The sequence below is a fragment of the Semicossyphus pulcher genome, unplaced genomic scaffold (genome assembly GCF_022749685.1).
Source record: "Semicossyphus pulcher isolate SPU_LCO1_2020_fin unplaced genomic scaffold, fSemPul1.0.p SCAF_8, whole genome shotgun sequence".
Lineage (NCBI taxonomy): Eukaryota > Metazoa > Chordata > Actinopteri > Labriformes > Labridae > Semicossyphus > Semicossyphus pulcher.
This window is the reverse complement of record NW_027211759.1, coordinates 25382203-25397208: the sequence shown is the minus strand read 5'-3', so window position 1 is coordinate 25397208 and position 15006 is coordinate 25382203. Positions and strand designations below refer to the sequence as shown.

General features: G+C 41.4%; 1 protein-coding gene across 1 annotated transcript in view; it reads left to right on the top strand.

Moving 5' to 3' along the window:
• The window catches only part of nrn1la (neuritin 1-like a), a 66688-nt gene extending 53939 nt beyond the window's left edge, over positions 1 to 12749 (top strand). Inside the window, 1 exon segment of the mRNA XM_069686140.1 lies at positions 12452 to 12749. Within this exon segment, the coding sequence (XP_069542241.1) occupies positions 12452 to 12749 (298 nt within the window).
• The last annotated feature ends 2257 nt before the right edge of the window (positions 12750 to 15006 follow it).

The window sequence follows — 15006 nt, the reverse complement described above, 5'->3', positions numbered from 1 at the left end:
TTACGCAAGATATATAAATTAGGGTTTTCAGTTTAAGTGTAAATGCTTATATAGCTGCACCAAAGCTAAAAGGAGAGGGAAGAAAAGGCTATCTTTTTATTTAAGGGGCACTCTGCTTCTGTACTCTTCATCAAGAGAATGTGTAAAAATGTTGAACAGATTTAGAGGGCCCTACTTCACCCTGTTGGTAGTGCACCCCAACACACAGCAGCTTTTCTGGTATTTCCTGTTGCTGATGAAAGTAACAAGGAGGCTTCCTCATGAAATACAAAGTTAATGTAGAACAATGAATTGTCTTCATGTGGGTAGAACTAAACTGCAGCCTGTCTCTATTGAAAATCTGCCGAGTTTCATCTTTCACATATGCAGTTCTGAACTCTAGAGGGCCGTTAGATCACACTATTTGAGTATTCAGGTTCTTTGGCAGAAAGGATTTAGAAAACAATGGCAGGAGCTCTCTGGGAAAACAGCGCACATTCTCTCAGCTGCAAATGAGTATGCAAAGCTTTTGGGAAGAAAGGTTTCGAAAAGCATTTTACAATTCCACAAATCAGTCTGCTATCTGATATCAATAGGGCACGTAGAGGCCGTGTGTCCGTGCAGATCGAAGTCCTAGCCTCCTAATCCCTCCCTGGACTTACACTTGACCAGTTCACATGCAGTTATGCTAATAATATTAACTGAAATAACTATGTGTGAACATTAATACATTCTGACATAGACTAATTGATAAATGGACTATTTATAGTTTGAACCATTGCAATTGAATTTCATTGCTGTTGTAAAGGAGCATCAGTAGCATGTCTTTAGAATGTGTAGGTGTATATCCTGGGGCTTTAAAGGTATTACGGTATGTTAAATTGGACTCTTCAGTATTGTTACATGCATAATTAAGAGGACACTGCTGAGACAGTGAGCTGCCTGTACGTATCGTTTGAATCGAACAGGGAATTCTGCAGAGTGTACTTTGTGCTCTGACGAGAGCAGCAGTGAGTAGATCTGTTCTGCTCTCAGCTCGCTGTAAAAGAGAACATGATATTACAGATGTTGCAAAGACATTTCTTCGACTTCTACCTACATTTTTGCAACTAAATTTTAATATTCCACAGAGAATTCCCCATATAATTCTAATCAAAATGTATTTTACTCACTGGAATTATATGTAAAGGATATTGAGCATTATATTTATGCAGGACAAAATGATAACAGTGAGTTATGCTGCATAACTGCTAGATTGCCGCAAGATTGCCTCAACTGAAGGAGAAATCCTGCCCAACATGTTTATCTTGTTCAGGGTACTATTTGTTTTATACACCATTAATTTGACCCTGATGTCTGTAAAGGGCAGCATGCACCTTTACCATTTAGTCCTCCCTTTCAGATTATGGAAATATATTTATTCTAAAACCCAGATTAAACAGATAATACCAGTTTAACAGTGTGTAACACAGCTTCCTGCCTAGAGTGAGTCAGGGTCATCCAGTTAAAAACAAAAGACTCATCCCTGTCGCAGCTCGACTAGAACATGTGACCCAGTATGTAGCAAGGTGTATCACTGGACAGCCATGTACCTGATTCACTGCTGACTATAGTAATAGTGTTGAAATATTTTTTACAGACAGTGTTAGTAGACAATTAAATTTTTTAGGTCACACAAAGGTAACATTTTTATATCAAGCTGTTGGAACTGAAATACACGTATTCACTTAAAAAACACATTCAGCCACTCTTTGTGATGAACTTAAATGCTACTGGCAGAACTCCCAAAAAGTTACACTTATGAGTGGTTTGATCTAACCATCGGAAAAATACTCATATCTTCCCTTCAGTTATAAACTATCTTGTGCCCAGTGGCACAAATACACCACCACATAATCATTTAACCAAATATTCAGCACCCCAGCACAACAAATGAATATATGGAGTTTGTCATTGGAGAGTATTTAATAAAATATTAATTTCTGGAAGTCTTTGGTAATTACAATTTTGAAAAAGTCAGGAAAAAGGCCAAGGATGTACAGATTTCCTAGAATTTTGATTTCAGTTTGATTTAAATTGAAAGGCATACTTACTTTCAGCACTGTCTCTTCATCTCTCCAGCATATCTTCCATCTGCAGCTCTCTTTTTAGCCCCTTTTTGTTTCGGCTGGAGGCCTGATGACGCTGATTAAAGATGTAGAACATCTTTCTTTTTTCACCGCTCCATTTCTCTATATCCTGGGTCAATCCATCATTCCTCTCTCTGTCTCTATCATCATCTCACCACTCTATTTATACATACCTCTATCATCCATCTTCAGAGAAGCCGTATCCTCTCGACCAAAAAGGAGGCGTTTATCTGCGAAGGGTCTCAGAATAGGATCGCTGATCTGAGCGCAGTGTGTCTGTCATGGGGAGTTTTCATAGTATCAATATCATACTGACCTCATCTGAGCAGACCGTACACAGATGCTGGGAGGTTAAACAAAGATGTTAAAGTAGACCTAACAATCAAACAAAGGTGTTGTGTGCAGAGCTGACAGGTTAAGTAGTTATTTACTGTGATATAAAAGGAATTGTGAAGTGCACTCTTTTCTCTGTACATTATGAATGAGACTAAAGAGCATGACCCGGCAGCAACAGCATACACGCTCCAGATAATACAGCTAATAGGCTTTAGATTAGTTTACAGGCAGATGTTCTCACTCAGCTCACCGTGTGACTCCAGGGAATCCAGGGAGGACTTCCCTTTGTTCTTGACACATTCACATTGATTGATACAAAGTGTATCGTCCTTAAGGAAAACCTAATGTAGTTAAAGATATCCTCCTGTGAGTATGCGTGCATGTGCGAGCCTCTCCATGCAGTATCAAGCTTTATTGCACTCTTTCAACTTAGCTGTTTCTCTTATTTTTATCCGTGCAGGCAGCGTGGCTTTTGGGAAGCCATTGTTTTTTTGGTCAGTATGTTCTGCATTTTGATCCAGACTGAAATGTCTCAACAACTCTGTCCAGACATTTACAGTACAGTGACCAGAAGATAAACACTTTGGCAGTCTTTGGTGACCCTGTGACCTTTTACTTTAGCGGCACGACAAAGTTGAAATTTTTGTTTTAGGTGGCAATTCTTACTACCTATGAGACGGTTTGTAATTAAATTAACAAACCCGTTCATTGTCCCCAATGGATGAACCTTAATGACTTTAGTGACTCTGACTTTTTCCTTGTGCCATAAGCAGGCCAAGATTTGTACTTATCCTGTTAAATATCAAACTATTGGATGGATTGTAAGAAGGTTGGTGGTTTGATCCCAAACTCCCTCAGTCTACATGTTGAAGTGTCCTTGGGCAGGACACTGAACCCCCAATTGCTCCTGGTGGCATAGCCATTGGTGTGTGAATGTGAAGACTGATTGACAGCTGCCCACTTTATGCAGTGTATAAATGTGAGTGTGAAAGGGTGAATGTAACGTGTAGTGTAAAAGCGCCTTGAGTGATCGTAAGACTAGAAAAGTGCTATACAAGAGGCAGTCCCTTCCATTCATCAGCCCATAAAGCCCCGACTGTAATTTGTATTTAGTGCTTACTAGCTGTGTCCTTGTGAACATGTTAGCAAACTGAAATAACATTTCATCTCATTCTCTTCCTGAAAGTGTTTTGTTCTTCTGAATGCCAAACTTGACCACTGATAGGTCAGGGTGAATTGCATCTAGAATCTACACTAGTCATCCTGAACGAAACGTAGAATAAAAAAATGATAAGGCTCTTACTGCAGTAAAAAAAAAAAAAGCTTAATCCATAAAAGTATCTGCCATTAAAATTGTGGATTTATTCTTTTTTTTATTTTCGAAGCAGAATTTGGTTTTATCTGTTCGCTTGAATTATGGAATGGGAGGGTTTTTGGTCATTTTGTATGTGTCTTAATGTGTGTGTGTGTGTGTGTGTGTGTGTGTGTGTGTGTGTGTCACTATGGCCCTGCAGCCCACCCATGGTATCACTCCGCTGTTGTTAAGTCTCTTCTATTCCTTAAGGTACCAATTAAACTACTAATCCTGCAACCCAGCCACCTTAGTGCGAGTGTTGCCTGATGCAGGGACATAAGAGCTCTCTCTCTCTCTATCTCTATCACACACACACACACACACACACACACACACACACACACACGTACGTACACACACAATCCACATGTCCACATACACACTTCTCCCCAATCTACACTTTCTGTGTCCTCGCCTCACTTCTGCTTTCCTTTATTTTTCACTCTCTTATCCCTTTCTTCCCTTTCTTTCTCCCTCCTCTTTGTTCCCTCTCTCTTTCCCTTCCTCTCCCTTGCTCTTGTCTTTTTTCACCTCTCTTTACTCCTCTACTCTGTTTTTCTTTTCTGCTCCCTCCCTCCCTCTCTCCACTCAGGAACATGGTTTTAGCGCTTCTATCTCAGCCACCTAATGAGGAGGTAGAACAGCACTCCCCTCGAAAGATGCTCATGCATGTGCACACACACATGCACACTCAAACGTGCACACGCACACATGCACGCTACAGTGTAGTCTGAATAAGAGGGGATGATTTGCATCTAGGCCAAGGCTGCTCCATTGTCAAAGCTCTCCCATGAGTGCCGCACTGCTTTTATTCCTCATATTCACAATAGACTTTATGCAGTTGCAATCATTCACTGTGGATCCACAGTAGGTGAGGTGAAAAGGAAATATTTGAGGCTAAAGAAACAGAGGAATTAGGGACAATAGAATTAAACAGTAACCTTTTGCTGCAGCTTTAAATACAGAGGGAAAGGTTCAGTTTACATTAAGGAAAAGTTTAAAGGGTTGAAAGGATATGAAAATAAGTTCCCTAAAGTTACGGTTACGGTTTGAATATTTGATATAGTAATCAGACGTTGTAATTCTAGTCTTGTATAAATGGGAAGAAGGCTTGGGTTTGTGCCAGCTGCGCTTTCTCCGCCTCATGCATCAATATGACTCCCCTTCATGGCCTTTTGGAGGAAGGCTTTAAAAGCATTAATTATTAGTATATTAGAAAGATGAGGCTGGGTGTGGTGGTCCTGACGTGGAAGTTTTATGGGCCACCTACTCTGTTCAGTCTTGGCTGCAGTAACACCTGTGACTGGAAGACAAGCTATTTACAGGGAGACTGAGGAGCCCTAAAAGCTCGTCATGACTAATTATGTGTGATGTTAAATCATAGGATAAATTAAAGCTGGGTATGCCAGGAGTACTAATAAACAAATTACACACACACACACACACACACACACACACACACACACACACACACAGTAAGTCTTTTTTTACAGCAACCTTTTCATTTGGCCTTTATATGTGTATCCTCCACAGATTTAGATAAGGCTTTCATTGCATCTCATTGCTGCGTTTCTTTTTTACTGTCCCGCTTTCAGCTCATTTAAGATGCAGCAGTTAGGCTCCATAAAAAGACCCCAACATATACTGAGTTCTGTGATTTTTTATGGTTATTGTGTAGATTTAGAAACAATTTAAAGATGCAGTTTCAGTCCTCAATTTTTCCCTTTGACAAAAAGCTGTCATAGAAAGTGCGATTATAGATCTGTGTAGCTTCTGCTGCTCCCAAATTCCTTATGAAATAAATACTCATTTGCTTAAACATACTGCTGAGTCACTGCCGCAGCCACATGTCGAACAAGTCTTGGCTGAGTGAGAAATGTAAAGATTTTTCTCTCTTCAAAGAGCTGCAGGAAGCCTCCTAACCTTGATGAAGACCGCTGCAACTGAAGTGTGATTATTTTAATATAAAGCTCACAAATTGCTGAATTATTGTCACTTTATTGTAACTCGCTGGAGCTGAGGGGCTGCAACAGTTTTTTTTTTCATCATTATAGAGCATCAACCTTGGAAAGAATAGTCACAAGGCTCCCCAAGGTTCGTGTAGGATGTGAAAAAAGAGCCACATAATGGATATTTTAGACAAATTACTTTTACATCCGTGTTGTGTTCTGACAAATAAGACCATCTTGGGTACTTGGGCTTCCATGTACCCTGTTATAATCCAATCATGGGTTTTCCTACTCTTCCAGGCACCATTTTCAAGTGACCCCCTGACAATGCTTCTAAATGATTCAGGTCCTCAAGAGCTGTACAAATATTGACTTTACTTGTCAGTCTCCTAAAAGCTGCATTTGCATATTAGGTGACTCCATGTGGATTCCTGACCCAAAACTTTAAAACTCCCTTCTCTGATGTAACCTCATTTGTATGGTACAAACTGTGTTGCTGAGCTGAACACATCGTACCTTTTTGTTCCTTGTGTTCCTGCTGCTATATTGTGCTGCTCTGCTGTGTTTCATTTTTGTCTGTTCTCCTCACTTACACTCCACTGACCTCTCCAATTTCCTTACACAACTTTGTTTAAAGTGATAATCTCAGAGATTTTCATTGAAACAAATGTTAAGTCACTATTTATCACCGAATGAGGTAACACAATGGTGATTGAGCCTATGGCCCACTGATGAAAGCCTTTGCATTTGCAGTATTACAGACTGGGTGTCGGTGGCGACATTCGCAGATGCATTTTCCGTCACCCAGCAGTGGTTGGTCTGCCAGAGAGGGCAGGCGGAGCTAATGCAACAAACACAATTGTGTGCAAAGCTGCTGCTTTTCCGGTCTCTGCAAGCGTTGCGAGTAAACAGTAATCTACTTTGGCTGAACAAACAAAGAAAAGATCGATGACTACAGATACAACTTCAACAATAAGAGAAAATCCAAAGAAAAAGGAACAAATTTGATGCTCAGTCTAAAAAGAAAAGCGACTGTCAGCGAGGAAAATCAAGTTACACCCAGAGCCAACCGTGGACGTCAGACATACAACAATGTTTGGATATCTGGGAAGTGTGCTCCCGCGAGTACCGTTTATCTCCATAGGTGCCGCCAAAGAGAAGGAAACTGAGATCTTCGAGATAACCACTTTAAGGTTGTCAGATGTCAGTTAGTCTATCCTGTGACATAGAGCCATAAAACTTAATCAACACTTAGATGACCACATTGTTTTGTAAGTTACTTTGAAGTCAAAGAACAATGAAAAAATATCTCTTCAACAGCGTTATATGGGCCCTCACAACACACGTGTCAGGGGGAGTGGCAGCCATGCTGTTGTTATTGCATTACGTCTCAACCGCCTCTCGCACATAACAATGCTTACAGTGATTAATCTCAATACAACTACACTGAACAAAAATATAAACGCAACACTTTTGTTTTTGCTCCCATTTTTCATGAGCTGAACTCAAAGATCTGAGACTTTTTCTATGAACACAAAAGGCCTATTTCTCTCAAATATTGTTCACCAATTTGTCTAAATCTGTGTTAGTGAGCACTTCTCCTTTGCCGAGATAATCCATCCACCTCACAGGTGTGGCATATCAAGATGCTGATTAGACACCATGATTATTGCACAGGTGTGCCTTAGGCTGGCCACAATAAAAGGCCACTCTAAAATGTGCAGTTTTATCACACAGCACAATGCCACAGATTTCGCAAGTTTTGAGGGAGCGTGCAATTGGCATGCTGACTGCAGGAATGCCTACCAGAGCTGTTGCTGAATTGAATGTTCATTTCTCTACCATAAGCCGTCCAAAGGTGTTTCAGAGAATTTGGCAGTACATCCAACCGGCCTCACAACGGCAGACCACGTGTAACCACACCAGCCCAGGACCTCCACATCCAGCATCTTCACCTCCAAGATCGTCTGAGACTAGCCACCCAGACAGCTGCTGCAACAATCGGTTTGCATAACCAAACAATTTCTGCACAAACTGTCAGAAACCGTCTCAGGGAAGATCATCTGCATGCTCGTCGTCCTCATCGGGGTCTCGACCTGACTGCAGTTTGTCGTCGTAACCGACTTGAGTGGGCAAATGCTCTGATTCGATGGCGTCTGGCAATTTGGAGAGGTGTTCTCTTCATGGATGAATCCCGGTTTTCACTGTTGTGAATCGAGTGGCCCATGGTGGCGTTGGGGTTATGGTATGGGCAGGCGTATGTTATGGACAACGAACACAGGTGCATTTTTTAATTGATGGCATTTTGAATGCACAGAGATTCTGTGACGAGATCCTGAGGCCCATTGCCCCATGTTGCAAGGATCTGTGCACAATACCTGGAAGCTGAAAACATCCCAGTTCTTGCATGGCCAGCATACTCACTGGACATGTCACCCATTGAGCATGTTTGGGATGCTCTGGATCGGCGTATACGACAGCATGTTCCAGTTCCTGCCAATATCCAGCAACTTCGCAGCCATTGAAGAGGAGTAGACCAACATCCCACAGGCCACAATCAACAACCTGATCAACTCTATGCGAAGGAGATGTGTTGCACTGCGTGAGGCAAATGGTGGTCACACCAGTTACTGACTGGTTTTCTGACCCCCCCAGACCCCCCCAATACAGTAAAATTGCACATTTTAGAGTGGCCTTTTATTGTAGCCAGCCTAAGGCACACCTGTGCAATAATCATGCTGTCTAATTGGCATCTTGATATGCCACACCTGTGAGGTGGATGGATTATCTCGGCAAAGGAGAAGTGCTCACTAACACAGATTTGGACAAATTTGTGAACAATATTTGAGAGAAATAGGCCTTTTGTGTTCATAGAAAAAGTCTCAGATCTTTGAGTTCAGCTCATGAAAATGGGAGCAAAAACAAAAGTGTTGCGTTTATATTTTTGTTCAGTGTATATATATACTATACTAATAAATCTAAAAGAAAAATGTTCTTCCATACATACATCCCTTTCACTGCTGTGTCGGGCCATAATAAGCCCAGCAGTGGGGTTTGGAGTTTTCCAATATCAGCAGCAGCATGTTAGCGGTAGAACAGACAAACTCTCCGGAGGTTTCATTTTTGTGAATGCAGCTGGTTGTCTGTCAGTGTCCTCACTGTGTTTCTGCTGTCTCTGCACCACCTGTGACTCGAGCAGAGACCCACACATCAACACTAAAACACTCACACACACACACTGCAGAGGGAAAGACACAAAGCCTGTTCCATACACATCAAAAAGTGCACCGCTGCACACGGTGCCATCTCTTTCTCTTTCTGACTTTTTCACCCTCTCGCTGTCTATGAAACACAAACGAACGCACACACACGCAAAACACACTGGCACGCCACAGCCCCCCCACCCCACAGCAGCTGCTCCTCCCACAGAAGGTGTTAAGCAACCGTCCTCCCTCAGCAGCCGCTCTGTTACAGTCTGACCACTACAGTGTTTTATAAGTCCAACATCAGCCAAACACACGCATGCAGAGTCATCAAGGGACTCCAGGTCTGCAATGGTGATGGTGGTGGTCATTTTATAAAGCCGCAGAATGTTCCTGAGTGGGTCTTCCTCGCTGCGTTGACACGGACGCAAAATTCAATAAGTGGCTGAAAGAAAAATTATATTTCTGTACAGTCTGTGAAACAAACAGGGAAGATGTGCGCCCGGAACTGTCAGGGGGAGATACAAAGTGTGTTTGTTTCTGTGTCCTTGCATTCCGTGCCGATGTCGTCTCTTTCTTATTTCTATAAGGGACTTTGTAAGAGCTGTGATAAAAGAGGGTTTATGTTAGCTACAGCTACAGCTACTAGTAATAACACAAGGCTTTAGGGCATAACAACGTGGGACTTTAACAAAGGAGAGTGTCCCATTCTATACTGATTTAACTTATTATTCTGAATCCGTTTCTGGTGATCAGTCCCTCAACAACAGCAGTGATAAATCAAACTGCTTAAGCGCTCCACTCTGAGGCAGCTGGACTTAGAGACAAAACATTACTTCTTTGTCTCTGTTGTGTGTACCTTTGTGTGACATACTGAATTGTTTTGAATTGAACTATTGTCTGATTTGTTAAAGCACTTTTTAAATACAGAAAAAGATGCACAGCTTTGTCTGTCTGTTCGTATCAGATGATGAAAAGGAGCCATGTGCAGTCACATGGAGAATCGTTGATTGGTTGAACAGTAATCAGACAGGTCAGTTAAGATTCACTCCTTTTGCTATGATTGTTTGTTCATGCAAAAAAGGCTTTTGTGTTCACCTAAAGGAAGCATGTTGAATTCCAATTAGTTAGGGACGCTGAGATGCAAAAGCGGATCCGCTACATGTCATGGTTTCCTTGCACATAACGGAGAGAGGGAAATCTGCTTTGATGGAGTAATCCGTCAGCCAGAAGCAGAAACTACGTACTGACAAAAGAAAAAACAGCCGAGGTGACGTAGACGCTGCTAATAGAGGAAGCATGAGCACACATTGCTTCTATTATAGAAGGTGGAAAGCTGCATGCTGTTCACTGTTGATTTATTTGGATTATATGGATTTTTATGTTTAAAGTCTTAAAGTGCTTTTAGTGTTTGGTGTCGGGCAATTTTTGAACAGAGCCATCTGCTTCTCTAGCAGCCTCCAATCTCTCTTCTTCTAGTTAACACTCCATCACTATTTCCTCCGAGACAATTTAGCCAAATCATTCATGATGAGAGGAGGAAGCAAATTAGAGTCAGGCAAACTTTGGATGTGAAAATGAAGGTTATTTGAACACTGGGTTTTACTGAAAAAAAGATTTTTATGTTCAAGAAAGCTCTGAGTGTAATTCTTCCGTTTTTCTCCTTCATCTTTTCTTCCCCTTCTTTAATCTTCTCCTTTTCATTTTTTCCTTATTGATACTCCACACAGGCGTAAGAAAGTGTTTCAGAAGTCCATTTTGCCTCTGATGGATTTACCACAGCAGTGATTCAACAAACACCCAGACAGCTTTTCTATTCCCTGAACTAATGACGTTTTTTTCCACGCTTCAGTCTAACCCACAGGGCGACCTTTGCTCTCACAGTAGTCAAGATCAGCGGATGGTCTCTTGGCAACTGAAAAAAAGAAGTCAAGGGAGCAAACAAATAGATTAACTTTGATTTTTGGAGAGAAAGGACCAGTGTTTCGCTGCCACTGCATCTTCATCTGTAACTTTCACAGCCGTGTGTTTTTATCTTCATTAGTTGTTTCCGGGCAGAATAAAGTAGTCAGGATAAGCATTTGTCTCTTGTTTATCATTGGCTTGTGTGTGTTATACTTAAAAAGGAACAACTATGCTCATTTTCACTTATATATTTTTAAGTTGGGTTCCACAAAAGTAGCTGATGATTCACTGTTAAAAATATCTTATTGTGGCCCTATGTGAGTCCTCAGTTCAGCCCCTGTTAGAGAAGGCCATTCTTGCTCCTGTCTCTTTAAATAACCAATTCCTACTTTGTTCTGATTGGTAAGCTTTCTGGAAGCCTGTCCAGGGCCAACAGTGGAAACATCCAGCAGCACTCGCAACCTCTGTGTGTAACACGTGAGCCATGACAGATGAAACTTTAAGAGGGATCCTGAGCAGAGCAGCTGGAAAACTTCCTAGACAGGCAAACCAATTAGATTGCTTTATCCCTGCTAAAAGCTAGCATTCAGAGCAGTCTGAAACCTGAGATGGAGAGATAAAAGTAGCTTACGGCTACTTCAATTTGGCCACATTTTGTTTAAAGTGTTGACAATAACAACATATGCTGTAAATAAATATAATAGGCTTCACGAAGTAAATTTTTGTTTTGGTGGGATTGTTTTTAATGTCAGTGAAGCAAAGCCCACAGCAAGATGACATTCATTATAAAAGTCTGATGCATAGTTAGCATGAAACATCTGCACAGTTGCTTTTGAGCAAAGCTCCTATAGTTACACCAAAAGCGATTCTGAGGTTGCATCAGAAATAGTTGAAACAGCCCTGTTCTAAAAATATGCACCTTTAAAATTAGGTTGAATGTTTTCTCTTGCTGTCAGACCAAATAAAGTTTCTTTTAATTTTCACAAATCTGCATCATGTAGTGATTTCTGTATCCTTTCAAACCATTAATTACAGTTCAATGACAGCTAAATCTGTGGTATTTTAGGTTCATACTGCTGTAGTGCGCCAGATTGCAAACAATGATTGATTCTCTAGACACAGTGAAACTGCCCCTGACCGCAGACAGTTGGACTGGTCTGCAGCTGAAACAGAATGACTAATTGTTTTGCATTCAAGAAACTCAAGCTAAGCCAAGTCTGACCGAGCTAACAGGTCATCAAACTGGGCTCTGGTCAGACTCCCCTGGAAGTGTTGGTAAAGTAAATGTAGACACAGGACCACGAGATGCCGATTTACCAAGCTGTGTGGGTCTCCCAGTGATCTCATGCACCCAAGTGTGACTGCATTTTCTTTTGCCACATATCTGGAAAGGCAAATATTTACGACATACAACACAACACAGGTTTCAGCGATCCATCACACTCAGCTGTCCTTAACTCAGAGACTTTTCCTTGAGCAATTCAAGCTGTACTATTTTCCAATGAAAAGCTAATGTTATGGCTTACTTTAACCTCAGTTTTTGCTCTGGATGAAAGTGTTATCTTGTTTTTGAATGCTGTCCCCCTTCTTCTGCAGATCCTGGGATGAGTTTCATGACTGTGCCAATGTTGCAATGGCTGGCTGTCCGGATGAAGCGGCAGCTGTCTGGGAATCTCTCCGGCAAGAATCTAAGAAGATGCAATTCTCCGGAAACCTGTACGACATGTGCTCCAACCGCAACAACCACCCAGTAGCCTCGGTCTCCCCGCACGGCTCACCCAACCAGGAAGAGATCAACCAAGAGTCTCTAAGAGGGGACGCCGATCATCTGGCACGCAGCCTCCACCTGCTCATGCTACTGTCTCCTCTCCTGTTGCTGATGCTTTGTATATAACTACCCCAAAGTAATGGGACTAGTGTGAATATATATAAACTCTGTGTATTTTTCTTCCACAAATCCATGGACTCTCCAATGTTTTTTTCCCTCTGCTCTGCCAGAGGCTGAATATTTCTAGCTGCATGTTCAGAGGCCCAGCAGTCTTTTTGGTAATGTATCTTTAAACTGCCTGCGCCGTGTCATGCATATTCTCTGCCTTCTAATTAGTCTCTCTGTTGGAAACACATAAAATTCATACAGAGACACACACCACAGTACAAACAGGCTTTCAAAGACATACATATTTTAACAGAATTTAGAAGCCCCATGTAATCTGTCTTTATCCCCCATCTCCCCATAGCCCATGTTGATGCATGAGCTGTATATGATGGTTCCAGAGGGAGTCTGTCTGCCTGAGTGTGATGAGAGAAAAGTAATTGCGTCCTATTTGATAAACCTGAAAAATAAGTGACAGAGAGGCCAGATTCCAAGAAAAGCTAAGCTCATTACAGTGTAAAGCATTTGATAATTATGTCAATCTAACATACCTGACTTACCTGCTACTTTCCGGAAGTCTCCAATTGGCTCATATCTAATTTCTCTTTCCCATCATTTCTGACGAGCATAAAGCATGAGTACTAATAACTAAAAGTCATAACACAAGTTGCACTAAACAGAAAGGTAGTCCTGATTCAGTCCTGGTTCATTTTTATAGATCACTTTAAGGATTAGAGGGAAAGTGCTCTTCCAATGTCTTACTTAAAAGTAAAACGTGCAAAGAAAGATGTTCCTCAAACACGCCACCGTAGGAATAATCTGAGACACAGTAAAAACGTAATACATTTTGATAGAGTGTATCCCATAGTCCTGCATTATTGTTGGCCAACAATAATGCAGGACTATGGGTTACACTCTATTCGTTAAATAGACATAAAAATACAGTTAATGGGCTTCAAAAGTTACCCCTCCCATCTTCTCTTAACTGCACTTTGCATTAGCCAGGAGCTACCGTGTAAGTGCATAGCATAGACGCTAGGAGGAATATATACGTTTTTGTATCAGCTGGAAAACAAAACATTTTCAATTATAACATCTAACTTCTTCTTTTGCACTTCTTTAACTGACAACATGAATTAACAAGTTGTGTTAGTCCCCTTCTGGTCCAAACCACCATTGTTCTCAAGACATGCTTGCCTATGCCCATGCTTGCTTAGTCAATCACTTTTTCAATTAAAATCCCCAAATTGGATGACTTCCTCTCCGAGTACTCCATACATCTTCATCACAGATTCTAACTGTATCCTCAATTAGTTAACAAATAAAAACAACTGCTCCTTAAACCCTTTCTTGTTTGCTCAAAGCACTAACGCAGCATGTTCAGTCAGCCCTCATGAGATTAGAGCTTGTTTTAATTTTCCCTGCATGGATTCAAACTAAATTCAGTTTCCCATGAATCTTGGCTCAGTGTAGCACGCAAATACTTATACTTACTAATAGCCCAGAGCCCAGGAACTTGAATAGGACTAGGATTCCTATCAGTTTAAAGCACTATAAGTTTGCTCCATGTGTACAGATTGCTTTGGGACACAGTCACATTGTTTCAGATGGTCCAAAAAATTGTGTTTGATTGTTAGTTGCCTTTGAGAAACATCATCTAAGAGAATCTGAAATACATATGGCATCAAACTAGGAATAATGGCTCATGCAATCTGTCTTCATACTGAACAAGGATTGTCGCCACATAAACAAAGCTGTGTACAGTCTCTTCCATAGTGCTGGAAAAAATCCACTCAGGTCTTTTGACTCTAAAGCTAAAAACTGCCATAAAATGTCATGGGTTTTATATATGCTAAAAAAGCATTATGGCCTCCTCTGCAGCTGCTGCAGTAACACAAGTTTGAGCTGAAGTTAAAGTGAAGTCAGAGCGTACTGAAGTTGTTTTTATTTGGTGCTTGCCCAGGTATGAAATCCTCCAGGGCTCCTCCTTGGCATCCTGCGCTGCAGCCCAACAGTATGGGACCAATATGTTCGCCTGCCAGAATCACAGTTCTCTAGCATGCCAAGTGTATTTCATGCTCCAGGAGCCGTAGTTTGGCCCCGCAGGCCAGCTGAAGCTGCTTGTTATTCTAAGTGGCTGTGGGTAACAGTTGTTTCTGTCTGGCCCGGGTTCAGGAACACTATCAGATTAGAGAGAGAGAGAGATGAGTACACCTGGAAAACAAACAGCGTCCTGCCTGGTTGGAAGATTAAAACCACCTGTCTAGCAGCGAGGGTG